The sequence below is a fragment of the Strongylocentrotus purpuratus genome, unplaced genomic scaffold (genome assembly GCF_000002235.5).
Source record: "Strongylocentrotus purpuratus isolate Spur 01 unplaced genomic scaffold, Spur_5.0 spur5_scaffold_6, whole genome shotgun sequence".
Taxonomy (NCBI): domain Eukaryota; kingdom Metazoa; phylum Echinodermata; class Echinoidea; order Camarodonta; family Strongylocentrotidae; genus Strongylocentrotus; species Strongylocentrotus purpuratus.
This window is the reverse complement of record NW_022145612.1, coordinates 9,525,717-9,546,433: the sequence shown is the minus strand read 5'-3', so window position 1 is coordinate 9,546,433 and position 20,717 is coordinate 9,525,717. Positions and strand designations below refer to the sequence as shown.

At 35.0% G+C, this 20,717-nt stretch overlaps 2 protein-coding genes across 2 annotated transcripts; one reads left to right on the top strand and one right to left on the bottom strand.

Annotated features, from left to right (window-relative positions):
• Positions 1-1,041: 1,041 nt before the first annotated feature.
• On the bottom strand, positions 1,042-14,515 carry LOC592590 (GTP-binding protein Rheb). Its single transcript, XM_792104.5, has 7 exons — positions 14,313-14,515; positions 12,839-12,910; positions 8,578-8,728; positions 8,000-8,056; positions 7,219-7,266; positions 4,207-4,288; positions 1,042-3,814 (listed from the first exon to the last, which is right to left on the bottom strand). Exons 1-7 carry the CDS (start codon positions 14,365-14,367, stop codon positions 3,731-3,733), a joined length of 549 nt encoding a protein of 182 aa, XP_797197.4. The 5' UTR covers positions 14,368-14,515; the 3' UTR covers positions 1,042-3,730.
• A 1,113-nt stretch (positions 14,516-15,628) lies between these two features.
• On the top strand, positions 15,629-20,158 carry LOC756504. The gene is made up of 4 exons (XM_031000413.1): positions 15,629-15,758; positions 16,684-18,080; positions 18,495-18,697; positions 19,431-20,158. The coding sequence occupies exons 2-4, from the start codon at positions 16,699-16,701 to the stop codon at positions 19,553-19,555; spliced, it is 1,710 nt and encodes a 569-aa protein (XP_030856273.1). The 5' UTR covers positions 15,629-15,758; positions 16,684-16,698; the 3' UTR covers positions 19,556-20,158.
• Positions 20,159-20,717: the final 559 nt, after the last annotated feature.

Sequence of the window (20,717 nt, the reverse complement as noted above, 5' to 3'; positions counted from 1 at the left end):
ACAATACCACGGCTTATCTTTCATCTGGTGAGAGCACGAAGGGTGTCGACATGGACTTAACATCCTTTTGGCTCTTAATAGATTACCATGATTATTATGATACTTTACAAAACAGTGCTTGCTATGCAGGCAGGCTCGCACTTGTCATGTGTATTGCTTCCAGTGCATGTACACACATTGAGCTAATCATCACATTGATAAATTACTGCTTTGTTCTACTGGTGTAATGTAGAAAATACTAATTAACATATCATCGTCAAGCACAGTAATAATACTAATAATAGTCCAATGAACTGTAATCTTAGTAATTATCAATTCTTAGTGATGTATCCCGTGTACTGTGAAGTTGTATAACCATGACGTACTCAACACACTGTCACATCTTATATGCAGCTTAGAGATCATTTGCACTCGGCTATCGTATTATGTCAGATTTATGTTCATCCTGTTTCATAGAGCTCTAACCCATACTTAATATGCATATGATCTGTGTTGAATATAAATAGATCTCCTTAAATCTTTTACTGAATATATATGCACATACAAACACTGCTCCTTTGTAAGCATTTACATACATTACTTCCCTGTTGCTATTTATTTGTCAATGGGACTTGATTTGCAAGGGAATTTCCCTTGTCTGAGTCAGCTGAAAAGGAACAAGTAAAACCTTGTACTGGCATTTATCATTACCGTACTATGATTATTACCGAAAATACTACAGATACAGTTGTACAAAGTCTAATTAAAGTTTAACGTTTATTTGTATAAACATATCTCTTAACCACAGGCACCATATAGTATAGTTAGCAACTGAATTATTCATACCCCTTGTCAATTTGATGATTTTGTATTTTTTGTAACTCAATAGTGAAAGTCTGACTTGTTAAATGGCCTTTGTTGAATACTTTTAGATGCAAGTTTTAATATTCCACATTCTCAAGAAACATACATAGGGACAAATCAATCAAATGTTCACATACATGTAATTAAAAAATTACAAAACTTGGTACGAGTATGAATAATTCAGTTGTAAATTGTATGTTTATAGCTGAAATCAAGATGACTTTAATCATATGGCAAAATACCTGTTCTCGGCAGGTATAAAATCATAATGCCTCAAAATCTACAGGTAGGTACATGTACTTTAAACACTTAACTCAAAAATATACATATACATGTATATACATTGTGCAGTGACATTCAAATCAAATCAATCAACAATGAGAGAAATAAGTTCAGTTTTGTAAATAAACATTCATGATTTGTGATCAAACATAGCTTTGATTAACTAATGTCACAGCAAAGTAGGCACAGAAGATGAAAATGTTTCAATCTTTACAAGGAATATCTCTTCAATGAACTAATATTTGAGAGAGACAGAGAAAAAAAGAAAGAGAGAGAAAACAATGAAAGGCATCAACGATTTTGATGAGTTAAACATTTCTGATGGAATGGTGTGAGCGTCCAGAGTTTAAAACTTGTTTCTATATCAACATACCAGAATTAATATGTTTAACATTAACAATGCAATAAAGAGGTGGTATGAAGCCTCATCAACTTTATTTATTGCTGCTATTATGTAACAGTGTAATGAATCATCCTTGTCCATCTCTACCCAGATATATTACATCATTCAAGTGAAAACATTTGAAATTGAATATTATCTCACTGCCTTAAATGGTATTTCAATTCTTTCACTTTTACTGACAAAAATATAATGCAAATCATTGCGAATTATATAATTCACTCGTACCATTGGACCTTGGACTTGGTACATTGACTGAAAAACAGCCCCACACCACAAAAAGCTTACATTTCATTTAATTATAAAATATAGAACAATCTCTGATAGAACATTATTTACTATTAGTTTCCATCATTTGCCTCAACTTTTTTTTTAAGGGATGGAAATTCCCTACAAGTAGCCAGCAAAAGTGAAATAATATTACTTTAAAATTGTGTCATATAAGATTTCTTTATTGGCAGCTATAAAAACCTTTGTAATTCAAGTAATGTTTATAGACTTGATGCACAACCGGTTGTCCAAACAAGAATTACCCTTTTTCCAAAAGGATTTTCACTTTCACTATATACATATCCATAAAAGCTCCATACTTATCAATGATTCATATCCTTAGCATAGTGGCAATGAAGTCATTTCAACAGTTGACTACATGTATTAAATGATTTATTTTCCTTAATCTTTGAAGTAAACACTGAGGACCAATTCATGTCTATGTATTTTCACATCTCTGACTTATATATAGACTCTTGGGTCAATTAGAAAGTAGAAACCGTCAGTCAGTCTAGAAAATATTTTAGGATAAAATACTATAAATGCACAATTATGTCATGGTATTGCTTAGAGATCAGATCAGACTACTTAATTTTTGTTAAATATATGTCAATGTTTGTAAAATAAAGCTGACTTTTACAAAGATAGATCCTTATAATTAAGCACAGGATTAGTCTACAGGAACCAAGAGATTCCTGCATAGACCTAAGGAAGTGGGGGAATTCAGCAGTCCATGAGCGAACAAATCTTGAGATTAATTACAGAAAAAAGCAAGCAAGCAGCCCAATAAGCCCTTAATCATCTGTTGAGAGGCAGAACGACATTAACTGGTATCCTACTAGTTAACTCCCTCCTCACTCTCAAGAGATTATTTCATGAAAAGTATATATGCATAACAGAAACCTGCAGACATTGGAAGGAGTCTATTTCTACAGTATATCCCCCGCAGTCATTTTCCAATACTAATCACTTGTACATAATGCTGTGTCATGGTTTTACAATGTTTACATTTATCCAATACAAATCTATGAATTTCAGCTATTTCCTTTAAATAAACACCCTTTGACACTTCCTTTCATAAATTGTGACCCAACCTTTTAAGGTTAAGAAAATTATGATGTGACAAAATGTACATGTATAATCATTCTCTGGTCGATTTGGGCATAGACTGTACTGGAAGATTAATTCATATGCCCCTCTTAAGGATGAATTACACAGGACAATAACAGCTCAAAGTGATCACAAGATGTTGGGGATAAGTCACCAAATCTTCATTTTCTGTGTCCACGTTCAAATGCATGTAGTGGAAGTATTAATATATCAAAACATTCCATTACTTTTACTGTTCATATCAAAACAAGCATAAAACAATGGTGGAACCAACAACCAAAAATACCAAATAGTTATCATGATTGCTGTAAACACCTTGAAATCTATTGGTATATAATACCTCAATCACATTGCTAGACCGACTCCAAATCAACTTCAAATCAATTAGGGCTACTGTCACAGTTTCTTCGGTCTGTTGCTGGTCTAGTATCAGTCTCATTGATGTGACTAGGGTTTCACAATGCCATTTCTTGTGGTGGTCATGAAGAACAAAATAAAATAAAAACTTTGAAATATATTCTTTTAAGATGGGTAAAGTTTGATGCTGCTGCTTCTTTTTTATGTTCTGCTCCATTCTCAAGCTTGAACCTTGGAGGATAGAGAAGAAGGGATGACTTGCACCACAGTAACTCCTGCAAACAGTATAAAATGACTATCCAGAAGAAGAGAAAGGAGCCTACTGCCTTTCTACATCTTCAGCTACATAGTTCTGCACATAATCAGGGTGATGGTTTGTTTGTGTTTGTGTTTTTCTGATTCGAGGGAAGGAAGAGTAAGTTGGTGTCAGATGTAGCATAAGGAGTAAAGTTTTCTGTCCTTATGGCTTTAAATGATGACACATTTTTCATCTTTCATTTGAGGATTCCCGTCGATGAGTTGCAGCACCGTTTTGAATATATCCTCCACACTCTGGATAAGGAGAGAAACAAAGAGAAACATGAGATAAACTTCAACATTTTCCAGTCCTAAGTACTCAAATATCAATTGATTATTAGAACTATGGTATTTTCTGGATGTTTGTACATACTTGTATCCTATTATGCACATGGACATACATGTATGTACATGTATGTACCACATAAATTCTCCCTTACAGTGAACAGATATGATGCACGTTGACGTTCATATTACGTGCTTAGCTTTTTGGCAAAAATTAAAAAAATAATAATATAAGCATCTATACAATATTTACAAGATATTATTACTATCCAAAAACTTGATATTACTACTAATAAACTATTACAGGGTGAATGACAATGAAAGATGGATGAATACTGTAGGTGTTGCAAATGATCCATTACCTCGTTCTGCTTTGCTGATGATTCTATAAATGTGGCACCCCATGAATCAGCCAGCTGCTTGCCTTGTTGTGTACTTATACTTCTACACAGATCATACAGAATGAAAAGAAAATGTGCAATTCAGATAAACAAACAAAAATACACAATATATATGATATTTAAAATTTTCAAATAAATATTAAATATATAGACTTATCTTTCACATATCAAAATAAACATAAAATAATCCTCTTTAAGATGATATGCAATTGGAATTGTACCATTCACGCATGATGAGCATAGCCATTTAACAACAGATGAGACTATGAAGACAACATTACAAAAATGGGGCATCTGGCTATTTAAATGTTGATGAGCAAATTCCACCTTGTAAAGTCAAATAAAGACTATGAAGAAAACAAATATGTGAGGTGCCGGTAATCTTTTGTAAATTTATTGATAGACAAATAATAAAATGTTTTATCTTCAAAAAGTCTTTCACAACTATTGCATTTTTCATGTTTTAATGGCAATTTGCCTACTTTTTTATCAACATGTTTTAACTAGAATTGAGATGTGCATAATTTTAATACTCGAAATGCCCTAAATTATCACCTCCCCAAGATTAGAATGGCTTGTATGAAAAATTCACTATTTTTTTAAAGGACCATTAATATGGAATAGTATACCTCAGGAAATTAAAAACTGCAAAACTCTCAATCTTTTTAAAATTAAATATAAACAATTTCTGTTAAATAAGTATAATGATCAGTATTAATAGCATGGGCAAGTTTGACACTTTTTTTTACTCTGATCGTACATGATAGTATGTTTTTTAATAGTACCGGTATGTTTTTTGTTCTGTTCTTTTGTTCTTGTTTTCCTGTATGTGTTTTTTTAGGGGTAGGCTTTCATATAGGGCAATTCCACGGTAACGGAAGGACACTCAGACAAGATTTTTGAACTTCAGGTTCATACTAAAAGAAATGTTTTATTAGTATGTATTAAACTATGGGGAACAAAATGTGTTTCAGTCAAGTGGAAAGCTTCATCAACTTCACAAAGTTTGGATAAACACTAATTAACTGGAAAAACCATGTCCATTTTTATGTCCTTCCGTTACCGAGATAATTAATATGTACATTCTTAAACTACTTAACTATAATGACAATTTTTTTGGGGAGAATTAAAGGCACTTATATAGGTATTATATCTGTACTGTTTCACATCTTATACTAATAAAACAGTTCTTTTAGTATGAACCTGAAGTTCAAAAATCTTGTCTGAGTGTCCTTCCGTTACCGTGGAATTGCCCTATAAGGAATCCCTCATTTCTGCCTATCCCAAATGCTCTTATACATTGCCATTGTTATTTGTTATCACTTTCTTGTTTTTTATTATTCCATTCTGTATTTGTATGTTTTAGATGTTTTTATGAAGAGTGTTGAATAAACTTTGAAATTGAATTTAAATTTGAAATATCATCATTTTAACCAGAGTCAGATGTCATGATTGTGAGGGAGGGATTCATGGACCACATTTTTTAAATTGAAATAATGCAGATAATATCTGCCTTCTTTCAGTATTAGCCTGCATGCATATTATCACAGTGACCAGCATTTAGCAGGTCAATGAGAGATGTCTAATAGGGGAAATCTCGTAATGAGAGTGATAAAAATATTAAATCTACAACATGTAGATGTAGAGTTCATATTAGGGACTTTTAGATTTGCACATCCACATAGTGGACTGCTACGTGTGACTTCCTTTTAAGACACTGTGACGTCCTTATGTCAACATGCAAATCTAAAAGTCCCTATTATAAAATGAAGACTGAAATATCAAAGACTAATATATGCGCATCTGATGACCTGACTGCATCCTAGATACATATCGAAAGGGGAAAATACTGATTTGTTATCCAGGATATTATTTTGCCGGTCACATCCTGTCTTTCCTGTATAATGTGCCACAAAGATACCAAGCAAAATAGCCCCTATTCAGCTATTTAGTGAACAGTGAATCAGTTTTCAAAAATAAGTAGGTATTTGAGAAGAAACAAATGTTCAAACATCATCAGAAGAGGGCAGAATCTAGTTCATTACAGCTGTACCCCGTTTCATTTCACGTCTTTAATCTCAACTAGACAACTACATGTACCTAAATGTACTGTATATTGTGCCAAAAGCCATACATGTAGGTACTGCAGTACTTTGATATTTGCAGCCTGGTTACAAATTCAAATTTTGAGAAAGAAACAAATTGAAGGTGAAATTGCAACATATCTGCAATCTCTGTAAGGCATATCATTTTCTGAATCTTATACATTTTAGTCAAAAAATAAGCTGTATATCAAACAAAGAGCATTCAATCTAGTAAGAGAATAAAAAGAGAGTAGTTCATCTTGAATTTCTCATGCGCAGCTGCAACATGTCGTCAAATATATCAATCAAAGTTTGGTAAACATGTCTTGACTTGCATACAAATGGAAATGATACAGGAGCGATATTGGAGACTGAAATCAATTTTCTTTTATGAGTATTAAAAGATAACATGAAATGTATTTTGCCCTCCCGAAACCATGTTTTATCTGGTAGTTAATGTATTGCATATTTGAATGTATCATATTAATGAATTTTGAATTCCTAGTGTCACATGATTTTTGGAAAGAGGATTTAAATGTGTCAAGGAAGACCATTTTCTGGGTCTCTTTTTTTCATTTTATCCTTTCTCTCTTCCATTCTAGAAAAATGTCACTTCTAGCTGTTTGCATACATTTAATATTTTTATTCCAAATTAGATACTTCTCTTGCCAAACCTCTCTGACTACCAGCATCATCATTGAAAATGTTTATAATTACAAAATGATGGGGAGGGTAATGACCTTGTCAACCCCCTCCCCCTTCCAATCACCATCCCCTCCCCTCCACCCACCCCAATAATCAATAAGTACTCAATAAATAAAATCAAAATTTAAAATTTAAACACTAATGAATAAAATAATTTACATTTATGAAATTGTATTATTTTTACCTTTCCATATGAAGGTCTGTTTTATTTCCAACAAGAACAAGGGGAATACTGCAAGGGAAAAGGGATAAAGAAGATGATGTAAAGTGACATGTTTATAATGTACATTCATACTATTGATATTGGAATGTTTATAATGTACATTCAAACTATTGATATTGGAATTCCATTCATTCCCTATTGAGTCAGTTAATAAAAATGTAGGAAACTGTGTATACTCTGGGACAGTGACACTGATTTTCTAAAAATAAAATACATATGTACTATACAAAGGCAGCAGCTCACCCAAGGCTCTATGGGAATGACCAAAATGTCATGAATACAAACAAGTCAATTTTTTTCAACATTCTCTTTTTTTTGCCTACCATAACTGCAATTTACTTTTCAAAGAGTCCCAGCTACAGGTAAAGATATTTTAAATCTAGTATGTACAAATTTAGCCTTGAGACGAAGAGAATTTCACTTTCGTTATTGATGGTACACTAGACCATATGGAATATTACAATAAATATCTCAACAGGATCTAAAACAAATTCAAAGGTGGTCCAAAAGGGCAAGCCAAGGGCATGACTGATAAAGTTACTCAAACTGTAGTTCAGATGTCTTTGCTGTCAGGCTGAATTGAAACTTGAATTAAATAGAGCTTCTACAAAAAGCTATGAATAGAGCATGAACTACCACAAAACCTGCATTATTGTAAGTGGGTCATTGTTTAAAACTTTAAGGTTTCACAAACGTTTTAAATGTCAAAGATGAACATAGCTATTGTGAAAATAAAACTTACTCTACTTTTCCTGTCATGTCGAGAAGCTTTTCATAAATAATCTGGACTACTTCGAAGCTGAAGAGAAAGAAAAGAAGGAAACAAAATGACATCAGCAATAACAAACAGAATATTCACTGTAAAAGCTTGCAACATAAAACATCTGCATCTAGTTGGAAGACTACCATTTTCATAGCAAGATACTTGCAAAAATCTATAGCTACGATTAAATTACATTGCAGTATTAAACATCCATGCTGCAATATGTGTGCACTATATTTCCACATGTATACATTTACATGTAAAGTGCTTTGTAGATTACATGAAAACAAATTTCAACACAAATCCATTACTACATGTACATGTACATGTATGTCCATCCATTCTTCAGTGAATCAACTCATTTCTCATGCATGTATGTACACATGTAATGTAAGGTGTAAGTCATTTCCATCTCACCACCCCCTCAGCCCTTTTCTCTCCCTCCCTCCCTACCTCCTCCATCCATCCCTCTCTCCTTTCCTCCTCCTCCATCTCTCCCTCTCTGTCTCTCTCTATTGCTCGCTGTCTTTCAATATAATGAAATTCTTATGGGATACCTTTTAGCAGAAGTGACGGCATAGACAAGGACGTAACCATGGATGTTGACAGATAGGGACTGTGGGAAGATGGAGTACTCATCCTGGCCTGCTGTATCAATGATTTTTAACTGGTATTGCTGACCATTTATCTTAAAAGGCTTGTCAAATGCTGTAAAGGAGAAGAGTGAAATAAGGTGGGGGGGGGGTAAAATGAAGAAAAATGTTTTAGGCTGGTATGCATTACTATTTCATCATCTTTTTCAAACCATTTTGATGCAAAGAATTAATACGGTAATCATAATCATGCTTATTACAAACTGCCAATGTAAAGAAAGAGAGAATCACATGTCAAAGAACTGAAATACAATATTTTCAAAGAAAAATTATTTCAAAGCAGAACAGTGGATGTGCGAAAGTTGGAAAACATATTTACAAAACTTTTAGAAGTTGATCATAATTTATCACAGAATGGACTAATCATTATTCCTGCACATAAACGGTAACAACATTAGAACTTCAAATTGGCACTGCCGAGTACTGACTCTGACATCTGCAAAATAGAAGACAGAATTTTCTAAAGTGATTTTTCATACTATGAAATTAAATATAATCTAGAATGCTTATACATTGTAGAGTATTTTTAATAAACACTGAAACTGAAATCTAACAAATATTTTATGTTTTAAACTACTTCTTATCAAGATTTAAGGAGCGATTGCTTTAATATTCATAGCAACCAGCTGTGCCAAGAGCATGCTGTCATGTTTTTACGTCCAGGAAACCATCCATTCTCTTTAATTCCTGATCTAGTTACAGGCTCTCACAGCCTCACATCAAATCTTTGAGTCAAACAATCCTTGACAATCCAATCAAAATGCTAGCCAGATATAGGCATCCCACGCACGCTCCTCAAAGGTTCAACTAACCTTTTTCAGCTGGCTAGGAATTACAATGTACATTACTGGAATACTGGTACCCCGTATACACAAAAAGTTGACTGTACATGAATGACTTGTTTCAGGTCCATCACACAGATATACCGGTAGTGAGAATACTAGCAGATAGTCAGAAGACAGTTCTTACATGTACCGTAGCTTGAGTCTCTTTTTTCTCCACATTGATAATCCTTTCTTGAAACATATACAGTACAGTAAAATACAGTACATGGACATTAAAGGCTTTTGAAGCCTAAGATTGTATCACCTGTTATAATCACTACACTACACTACAGACTAGATGTTTTTTCAACAGTAAAATATTAACTATATACCCCCCCCCCTCCCCCTCCCCCCCCCCCCCCCCCCCACCCCACCGTCCTGATTTGTGTGTGGATTACATCTACATTAGAAAAACTCTGATGATCATGCATTGCAAAGGTTGAGCATGAGAAACTATAACTGCTACAGTCTCCTACTGCACTACGGTACTCATGTCTTGCAAGGACATACCAGGACAATCACTTCACACTTTCACTTAATTAAAGTAGAATGGAATAGATGGGACTGGTATCTGCAATACATGGACATATGTATGTGTGCATAAAAACAGGCTCTGTACATTTATGTACATGTATGCAACATTGAACATACAAGAAAAATAAACTACCGGTACACAGAAAGTTGTTCAATGATTTTGTTTGGGGGGTCAGTAATGTAGCTTAATTGTTTCTACTAGATCTACTACAACTACTACAGGTAAGTACTACTAACACTTACCGGGGTAGTTTTTTCTTAAATTCATCATTATTATTATTATTATTATTATATTTTTAAATATTGGTATTATTATTATTAGTTTTATCATTAGGATTATTATGATGATCATCATCATCATCATTGTTATTATTATTATCATTATTGTCATCATTATTATCATGATTATTGCAATAAACACTGTATTACTTCAATATGCATACATGTGGGCCTTATTTATGAGTTCCAAGTAATTTGTAGAAATGCTACAATATGCCTCTAAAAGTAATTATAACAACATTTCAAACAGAATAACATTGACAAAATATGTAAATCATACATTTAGGACCACAATGTCTGTGATTCCTAACACAAACACATAAATTTCATGAACTTATCTCTTTAATAATTTTCACATTTAGGTTCTGCCCAGGATGACCTCATAGGATGGATTCAATCATGACGAAAACGTCAGCAGCACTGGCACGGACATTTCAGTAATTAGATTTTGGATGTCTCTCTCGAGATCCAATTTTTATCAATCTCATGCTCAGTATTACACCACAGTCACAGCATGAGTACATTATTACGTCCCACTAGCCCCCCTCCTCCCATCCCATCTCCACAGCCTATCCTCAGATCATCACCTTGCCAGCCACTGCTTTGAATTATGTATAACAGTGACAGCCTCAAAGGTGTTGGTAATGGCACAAGTGTGTTATTATGGAGGTAACTCTAGTCTTATATTTGGAATATAATATTTACTGCACATCAAATATTCACACCAACCTACATGTACAGTATAACATAGCATTTGATAAATATCGAATATAGTAGAGTATCCTATTAAAATAATTATATATTTTTATATCTACATGTAAGGCCTGCTTCAATCAAGGTACATGTACACATAAGATATGTCTTTTAAGAATTTTAAAATTGAAATATAGTATTGACATTGCGTAACAGGAAAAAAATATTTAGCAAAGAATATAAAGTAATTCTTATGAAAACTTATTCAGAGATTTATGCCCACAAATATGTTTTACATGTAAAGCCTATCTACAGGGAGAACAGTATGAATACTGATGAGGCTACCCGGATAAACAAGACATATTATTATTATTATTATTATTATCATTATTATTATTATTATCCAGGGACATACACAATGCAAATGTAACTTTGGTCAACTTGGTTGCAGTTGGACACAATATGGTGATTTATTTTGTTTTTTGAGACAAGCACACAACACAAAACTCAATACGCTGTAATGACTCTAATAAGCCAGTTCAGTCTGAGCATGAGTAGATAAAGGTCATTTCAGAACAGATTGTGAAATACACGGAAACGATATACTGGATACATGTACGTGCTCATGAAAGTTATGTAATCATTATTCGTTTATGCACAAGCAGCGCACTCCATGATACACAGGTGGAAGTATTCTTTGAAAAGGGGAAACAAAGGCTATAATATGTAGCACCTCCATCGCTGTAGGAGTGATTATTTCAAAATGTACAAAGTGGGACCTCTTCAAGTTTTGGAGATCTGTGGATATTCGGGGTCATTGCAGTAATGTGCTAACCGTGAACTGGTCTATTGAAAACAAGTTGGCTAAAATCTACATTATATTTTCATATATACACAGTTCATGTAAAGGATGTTGATATTTGAGATTTTGAGATTTTGAGATGCCACAAAAATAGCATAATATGCTTATGTGTAGGCCTCCAATACAATTACTGACAAAAAATGTTTGTACATGTAGCTCAGTCATATGAAAATGACATTGTAATAAGGATACTTGTACTTTTTTCTTCGTTCAAACTCTATATGCTCATCAATATTTGAATGGCCAGATGTATTGTTGCCATTTTTTTCACAGACTCATTTATTGTTAAACGGCAATGCTCACTCATTCGAAATGGTATGATTCCAATTTAATTGCATATAATCTTAAAGAAGATTAATTTATGTTAATTTAAAATGTTTATTTGAAAATCTGAATTATAGTGTCCACTTTCTTCTTTTGAGTATATTGCAAATTCAAATACAATCTCTTTACACAAAGACATCCATTGCGAGTAGACGACTCGGTGCACCTGTTATACAATTGCATAGAAAAGGTCCACAAAGAACCCAAGACCACCATGGGTACAGAGTTTTATATTATTTGTTATTTTCTTCATACTCCTTAGTCCATATTAGGATGCCAGGTAAAGTTTCTTGGGATTACATTTTATTCTTGGCCCATATACACAAACAATTTTTTTTGTGACTGGTACAATTTAACAGCTACATGTACATGTACATGTATTGTACACTCTGAAATGATGTACATGAAACCTTATTGGTTTGGAACTTACAAACAATGTCAAAATGTTTGAGGTTTATTAAGGGAGAAAGGGGAACAATCACAAAGGTTAAAAAATGGCATGCACCATACAATGTATAAGATGCTACATGTAGTTGAAAAGAACTTCATTAAGTCCATTACCCTTAAACAAAATTATTATTATCATTATACAACTTTTCTATAAAAAAATGAGCAAAAAGAGAGAAAACAAAAGGAAAGTTGTACTTACTATTTTCAATTGTAGGGTCGTAGGAATCAACAAACTGGTTTTCTACAAACTGGATTGTCAGGGAAGATTTTCCTGCAATATGTAATGCAAAGAGAGTATTTTAGAAGTAGTTTCCCTCTTAACATTAATGTAAGAAGCTTTTTTTTGTCAGGAAAATGACTAGACTCTAAGCCTCAGTATCAGAAACCATGCATTTTTAAAACAGATGTAAAAAAAAAAAACCCTTCTCATTTAATGCCAACTCTCTGTCAGGGCCTGTGCCAAATATGTTAACTAATCTTCATCACTACTAGCTTTATGTGCTTTGTGATTTATGAAATATGATATTGATATCAAGATCATGTTTCATAAATTACCAACTGACCGAGGTCCAAGCTGTATACATGTATACCCAGCATAAGGCTAGTCTAGTGACTAGTTAGATTAGAAATAACCGTCTGGTATGGGTACATGTAATTCTTTAATAAAACTGACTTTGTCAACCTTGAGGCGGTCAGTGGAGCCATACGTACTACGTAGTCTCAAAGGAAGATCTCTAAGCTTTCAGTTTAGTGACTAGTCTACTCTAGTCAGCATCACTCACCAAAACTTTTCCATACTGGAGTTGTGGTGCATCCAACTGGCCGATAGCTTTACCGCATTAAACATAGAAATCAAACTACTAGGACATCTCCATTGATATACATGTACATAACATATCAAAATGTAAAGAAAATTGTAGGCCTACAGCCCTCAGAAATACATAAATATAATTTCTAGTTGAATATAATTAAATACACAGTACATACTGTAGACCCTAATGTGTTAACAAGTAACAAATGATCGCAACTATAAAATGTGATGCCATTCCCTTCATTTTTAAAAAAACATCATAAAATTAGAAAACAGCGGATTTTAGCTGAAGACGACGGTTGACCCAATCTGTAAAAGTAGGCTCAAATATCTGCAAAACCATAGAAATTTTCAGCAACAAAACTTGTGAGTTCCATTCGTTACTTATTTGTTATCAATATCATCATTGATTCCGTATTATCAAACAGCAGGCTTTACAAAAATTTGCGTTCATGTGCTGCTGTACAGTGTTGCCTGTTTGAATACACAGCCAGGATAGTAATGCTGCTATGTGTGAGTAAAACCCAAACCCATGGCAAAGCCGAAGGCCAAAAACATCCAAATTCAGAAAACTACAGAATTCTGTGTTTGCCAAATTTGGATGAATATTTTTATAATTTTCCATCTCGTTATGCTTCAAATTATGCTTTCAAGCATTTTAAAGTTGTTGGAAAGAAACAGAAAGAATTATTGCAGGACGGCTTATTAATCAATCACAACAACAAAATCAGTTCCACAACAACAAATCAGAAATCGTAAACACAGAGAACAACACAAGCAAATAAATACATGGGACAAAGACTTGGAAGTTGGTTGGATGCGATGCTACACAATTCCCAACAACGAAATTGTATTCACTTACCGACCGATCGGAAGCCCATCAAGGCTATTTGACGCGCTTTTGTATCAGGAGGCATCTCTGTTATATCAAATACAATTAGGAGAGTAATATTATTATATAAAATATTTATAATCTGTCTTCGTTCACAGCAGAATTTGTAGAAACAACATGAAAATCCAGAGGCAATCAGATTTTTTCTTGAGATAACACAAAGTTTTTCTTAGGTTACCTTTCAGACGTTGCAATTATTTCATAAAATCAATAAATAATCCTGCCCTTTGAATTTCTTCCGCAATTCTGTTCATCTTATAGTCTACCCTTATTATTTTCTCTTTTTTTACTGAGTGTTGTCTACTTTTTTCATTATTTCTCCTTCTTGATTCGAGTTATTCTCCCATCTTCTTCTTCTTCTTCTTCTTCTTCTTCTTCTTCTTCAGGCTTCTTCTTCTTCTTCTTCATCTTTATATTCTGGTTTATTATTAATTAGACTCTATATAAGTACACATTCTTCTTCATACATGCATGACCGGCCCATACCCCCAAGAATATAGATTCAATCTAGATCTACATCTCATGGGGGGGGGGGGGGGTGGTCATTTTATTTCCTTGGATAAAACTCCTTGAGTCTTATCGTACCTAGCTCTCCCACTTAAAGCCTGAAACTAAACGAGAGAAGCCATTGACAGCCTCCCCCCCCCCCCTCGTATCCATTCTTTGTTAATTTATTTTTATGTTGTACTTTTAGTTAATGTTCTCACTAATTAGGGCACTTGCATTTATACCCCCCCCCCTCCTGTGATCCACGTTTAGCTTGCTTACTGAGCTTTGAGGCAATTACCCATTCACATAAAAAGGCCATATATCTGAATCTCAGTGAGTATCCTATAACTATAAGATCATCATTAGATGCTTATCTGCATGCTTATTGATCCACTTAAATTAGATTAACATCACGGTGGGGTTCATACTGAATCGCGGGTTTCTAGTTTTCCTGGGGGGGGGGGGAACTCAGATGGTTTGGACGGGGTGTGCCGCTGAAGCCTTGAAACCCCTACCTTTGTTTAAGGGTCATTTTTTTTAGAAGTATAAAGCCCATTTTTTTAAAATTTTCGAGTGTTTGCCATTAACACACGAGAAAAAAAATGATAAAGCGCGGACCCATGTTTAGGGATTTTTTGTGAAAAAGTGACCCATTAGAGTGGCATACCCCCGTATGTCTAAATATGTGAGTATCCACCCCCCCCCCCCCCCCCGGGCTAGTTTCAATAACATTATGAACCCATTTGCTCTATCTCGTTTTATCATTGTGAGCCTTGAAACAGACTATACCAGAGCACCGTGTATTACGTTACGCAAGAAATGCGAATAGATGATCCTCTTCAAGAAACGTGACATTTTCCAGTAGATGAAGAAAGCTATGGCTAATATTATGATACGATAACATCATTCAAAAGGGCACTTAGTCAGGTCAGTTTATATGTTAGGTACATTTTTCAGATTGACTCAAAATCGTTTGAAAACATGCACGATCTGCACGACGCGACGCAACCGTGTGTAACTCGACACGATTTCAGTCTTCACCTGTGCCTGCACCTTCGGCTTCGCGGCCCACGGCCCACGGCTCCTGAGCTGGGGCTGCCGCGTCGATGGAGAGGGCTGAGAGGGTGCACGGCCGGGTGGAGCTGGAGAGCCATGTTGCATGTTGTTAGCCTCTTATTTGGGTAGGGTTCTCTCTTTAGAGACAAAAGCCGGCCATGGGGTTTCCTGTGTGACGTTTACTGGGACAATCGTGCCAGTAAAGAATGCGCTAAAAGTAAAAAGTAAACTTAAATTTCCTTCTATTTTTAGCGGTTTCATATCTGATGCATGTGCATTCAGCATATCCTCGAAAATTAGCGCCTAGGCTAATAATATGAATCGGTTCCTCTTACAAGCTTGACTGTCTGTTGTGTTGAAGCTTTTTAAGAGTCTTTTTCAGGATTTTCTTTGTTAAAATTCAACTCCGTGTTGAAATACTTGCAGCCGCATTTTAATTTAAACTGTACTGTTGATGCACATGCAGGAAAATGACGTCATCTAGTGTAGAATCTGAAGATGAGCATTTTTCTGTAGCTCAACTCTGATCAAAAGTTTGTGTTCCTGGTATGTACACAGAGGCAAAATGTGTATGCTATACTGAGTTGATGATGTGTTTAGTCTAGGCTAAAGCAAGATTAACTTTCTTTTGCAGTCTTGTGAAATAAGCCAGTAGGTGAGTAGCCACCACTCATTCACTCCACAAATCTTCACAAAAACAAATACATGGTTACAAAATTTAATTAAGAATTTCAAGTTTATCAAAGGTAAAAAAGTTACGCTTTTTTTCCTTTCATTTATTTTTTCATTATTGCAGGTTTATTAGACAATTATGGCTTTAGCTCAACAGTCACTTGCACGAGTATCAACTGTATTCAAAAGATGTAGACTGCACATGTTTGGAAGGACAACAAACCCAACATACTTAATGAGGTGTTATCATCATCACCTTGGTAATCCTCTGGGCAGAAGAAGGAACGATTCAGTAACACCATGGGAGCTATCTTCATTAGATGTGAAATCAAGCATGGAGTATTTTTACTCTACTGTTTGTCATCAAAGATCAGGAGCTGCAAGTGGGTGTCTGCAAATGTCACAGAGACAGGCTTCTCAAGTTTCTCAACCTCCATGGCAAGTAATGCCCTTCGGCAAACTTGACCAACCAAAGAAGAAAGATTTCAAAGAACCCACCTCTTCATCAGCTGTGTCTGTTCTGGATCTGGATGGCCATGCAATGTCATATCTTGAGAGGCTCCATGATGCAGACACTCCTCCAGAAGTTTTGGCAGTCCTGCAAGAGGGTAGGAATGACCTTTCCATTGTGCATTATAGTCGTGCTCTTGGAAGACTCGCTGATATTTACCGTGACAAAAAGCAAGAGGAAGGGCTTGTAAGAAGTAACATGGCTCCTGTGTTATATGATTCAAGATTCAGGCACCTGTGCCATGTTGTCCTCCGACAGTCACGACACCTGGAGAATGATTTATACCTAGACACTCTAAAAGCATTGCAGAGGTTGAAGATTCCTCTGAAGAGCAGCATGATGTATACATTTTTAGTGCAAGCTGAACAGCGTGTCAATACGTTCAATGCGGCAGAACTAGCCCAGTTTGCAGGTATCTTGAGCCTATATGATCATAAGAATCCAAGGGTGCAAGCTCTGGTGGATGCAGTTGGTATCTTGATACCCAGACATATTAATGATTTGAGGACCTTCCACCACACCCTGATCCTGATCAAAGTAGTGGGTACGTCACTGGATGGTGTATCTCGAGGCAAACTAGCCAACTTGCTTCTTGCCATTCTAGCTGCAGATGAGGAGCGTTCTTTGGAGAACATTACTCAGGCTGTCCTAGCTCTTCATCAGATGGACTACAAAATAGACATCCTCCTGGAATTAGCGTGCCCAGTACTGACTCAGAATATGAAAGATCTATCGGATTCTGATCTCCATAACCTGCTGTGTGCATTCAGTGGTCTCTGCCATGCTGATCAGGACTTCTTTGAAGCAGCATCAGAGAGAATCCTAGAAGACATTGACAAGTGGAGTTCTCCTTGGTTGATCAATGTTGCCGAAGCATTCAGTGTCGTTGAGATCAAAGCACCTTTTCTTCTTGACCGAATTATCAGGAGAGTGATGGATAATGGAGTGAGGGAGATCAGTCTGATGGACATGACCAAACTCATCTGCAGCTTGAATGCTCTAGGCCATAGGTAAAGTATTCTGGTAAATTTGGAAGGATAATATCTAAGATGGAATAATAAAGTTCAGACCATATTAAGAGGGTTGATTTGAAATCAAAGGGGTTACATAATATCCATATTCTGTTATGCTGGGCTTCTGATATGTGAAGTATAATTGAGACCAGCGCTGTGACAAAACTTTTGATAGTTACATTTATTGAGATATTTTTTTGTTGTGTGTGTACCTCCTACCTAAGGAAAAAGTACACCATCTTCCTGAAAGATGTGTTATTCTGGTGTACCAGTTGGCATTACACTTACAATACACCCAAAATATTTATCAATATGTGTCTCATTTATGGATGATCTATGAAGATAGCCTAACATTCATTTTATTATATTTTTTCCCCTTTTTTCTCTTTCTACTTTTTTTTCTTTCTCCAGACCCCCATCCAGCTGGGACTTTGAAAACTTTGTCACTATGGCTACCAGATCATTGGTATCGGACACTTCTAGGTTATCATCTGCGGACTGCAGGACTGTGTTGTCTTTAGCTCACTCTCTAGCATCACTAGGCTACTTCCCTGCTGACCTCTGGGAGTTTATAACCAGTAGAAAGTTTGCCAACTGTTTCATGATGGTCAAAGGTGAGAGGTTTTACACTTTCATTTAGGAATTTCTTCTCATTTTCATAATAGTTGTAGTAATCATGTCATAACTCAATTTTGATTTTATTTAATATTCAGATCCTACGAGAATAGGAACATAATTTCTAGAGAACCTACCCTTTTTATAGTCTCAGAAAACAAGTTGGTGTTGTATATGTATAGGACAGGTTATAAATCTACAAGTATATTGCTACATAGAAGTGTTGTAAAAATTTATATAAAAGCCACCTTTGTTCGTTATGTGTCACTTTATTTATTTATTCTTCTTATCATTCTCACTAATCTCTCTCTACTTTACACTTTATGTTTAAGGTACTAAGTCCCATTTGCAGGTCAAAAAAATGAAAATGTTAAATTCCAATGGCATTTGAAAGACAATAGCAGTACCCATTTAGAACTTCCCTCAAAACGAAAAGGTATGAAAATGGCTTTTAGAAAGACAACAACCATTAGTTATCGAATCAGTTATAGTCTGATTTTCAGACCCTTGTACCGAATGAGTACGTTTGGTGCTGCACAAAGATTCAAACAGTTTAATTTTGGCCATTACAAGTAGTGGGTTATTGATGTAGACAAATACTTATGTATCTGTTACAGCTCATTTTATGTAGGTCATTACCAAGGAAAACACCATGTCAGTCAGTCACTCAATAGTCTCTAATAGGGAAGTCTAGAAAGTAAACAAGTTTCCTCTTTATTGTTTCCCCTTCAGATGTCAAAGAGTACAAGAAGATGATCAGCGATATCAAGATCCTAACTCAACAACTGAAAGACAGTCATCAGGATACAGCCGCCATGTGGGCTGACAGCATACAGAAGTTACTACCTCTGCAATGATATTAGCTTGATACAAGATGCTGTATCACAGCTTATTAAATGGATGAGAGAACAGACAAGATAGTCTTTAGCTTAGAGCTCCCAAAGTACTCTGGAAACAGTAAAATAGCTCTGTTAAAACAAAAGCAATATTTGAACAGCATTGCAAGTAAATCACAATTGTGACTATATCCCATTCAAAGAGAGCTTTCATGAAAATAGGTACATGTATTTTACTTTGCTTTACCTATTAGCTACACTGTGGCTTACTTGCTCATTAATATACCCAACAAAAATTACTTTTGTCAATGTACAGGTTTGGTGCAAAGGTTAGATGCTTTCTGTCTGTCAGAGGTTTCCATGATATATTACTATTATGTATGTGGAAAATGTCAGAGTATTGTGGTCTCGAATTAGCATGGAGTCCAGTATCATTATTGTGCCAGTTATTTTCCTATGTACAAAAATGTATGTAGCTGTACAATTCTGATTAAAAAAAATATTTGCCTCTGAAATAAATGCTGCAGAATTAACATACTTTTATCTTCAATATATTGATGGAATTTTTAGACCTCTTACCCTCTAAATCTTAAATAAGAAATGTTACAAGTCCCCTCCCACCCCCCCCCCCCCCCCCCCCTCAAGAAAAAAAGACCCCCAAAAGATGGTTAGGCTAATCCTTTGTCATTTTTATATGGATGTGGGGTTTTTAGGAAACATTTGGTTACATGATTGTAATGTGCAGAGCACATATGTTGATTGAGCATATAATGTACAACTTGTGCTTAATATCATGTTTAACAAAATCTCACTCTAGGGTTTGTCAAAAAAAAAGAAGCTGAAAGACAATGGCAGCCATCAAGTAACAAGATGTGTTAAAAATGATGTAATCCATATGTCCTAATCAGTATAAATGTATTGCTGGAGCTAAAATCTAGAGCACATTTAATATATTTGCTCATTTTAAATTGTGAAATGGGGCATGGGGTTCTTCAGTATGTGTTCTATTAAATTCAGAAGTGGACAAACGCGACAAGAACCAAAAAGACAAAATTCCTGTCTTTGTTTAAATTAGAATCGTATCTAAACAATGTGTAAACAGCATTTAATTTGATATTATGTACAGTGTATAAAGTTCATGTCTTCATGGCCCCCACATGTACATGTTGTCGGTGATTAAAAG

Excerpts from the sequence above, each read along its gene's own strand:
- LOC592590 (XM_792104.5), bottom strand. The coding sequence starts at position 14,367 with ATGCCTCCTGATACAAAAGCGCGTCAAATAGCCTTGATGGGCTTCCGA. Across the intron at positions 7,267-7,999 it reads GACATGACAGGAAAAGTAGA|TATTCCCCTTGTTCTTGTTG; the intron begins GTAAGTTTTATT and ends TTTCCCTTGCAG. Across the intron at positions 4,289-7,218 it reads ACAGACCTTCATATGGAAAG|AAGTATAAGTACACAACAAG; the intron begins GTAAAAATAATA and ends TGATCTGTGTAG.
- LOC756504 (XM_031000413.1), top strand. The coding sequence starts at position 16,699 with ATGGCTTTAGCTCAACAGTCACTTGCACGAGTATCAACTGTATTCAAA. Across the intron at positions 18,081-18,494 it reads TTGAATGCTCTAGGCCATAG|ACCCCCATCCAGCTGGGACT; the intron begins GTAAAGTATTCT and ends TTCTTTCTCCAG. Across the intron at positions 18,698-19,430 it reads CTGTTTCATGATGGTCAAAG|ATGTCAAAGAGTACAAGAAG; the intron begins GTGAGAGGTTTT and ends TTTCCCCTTCAG.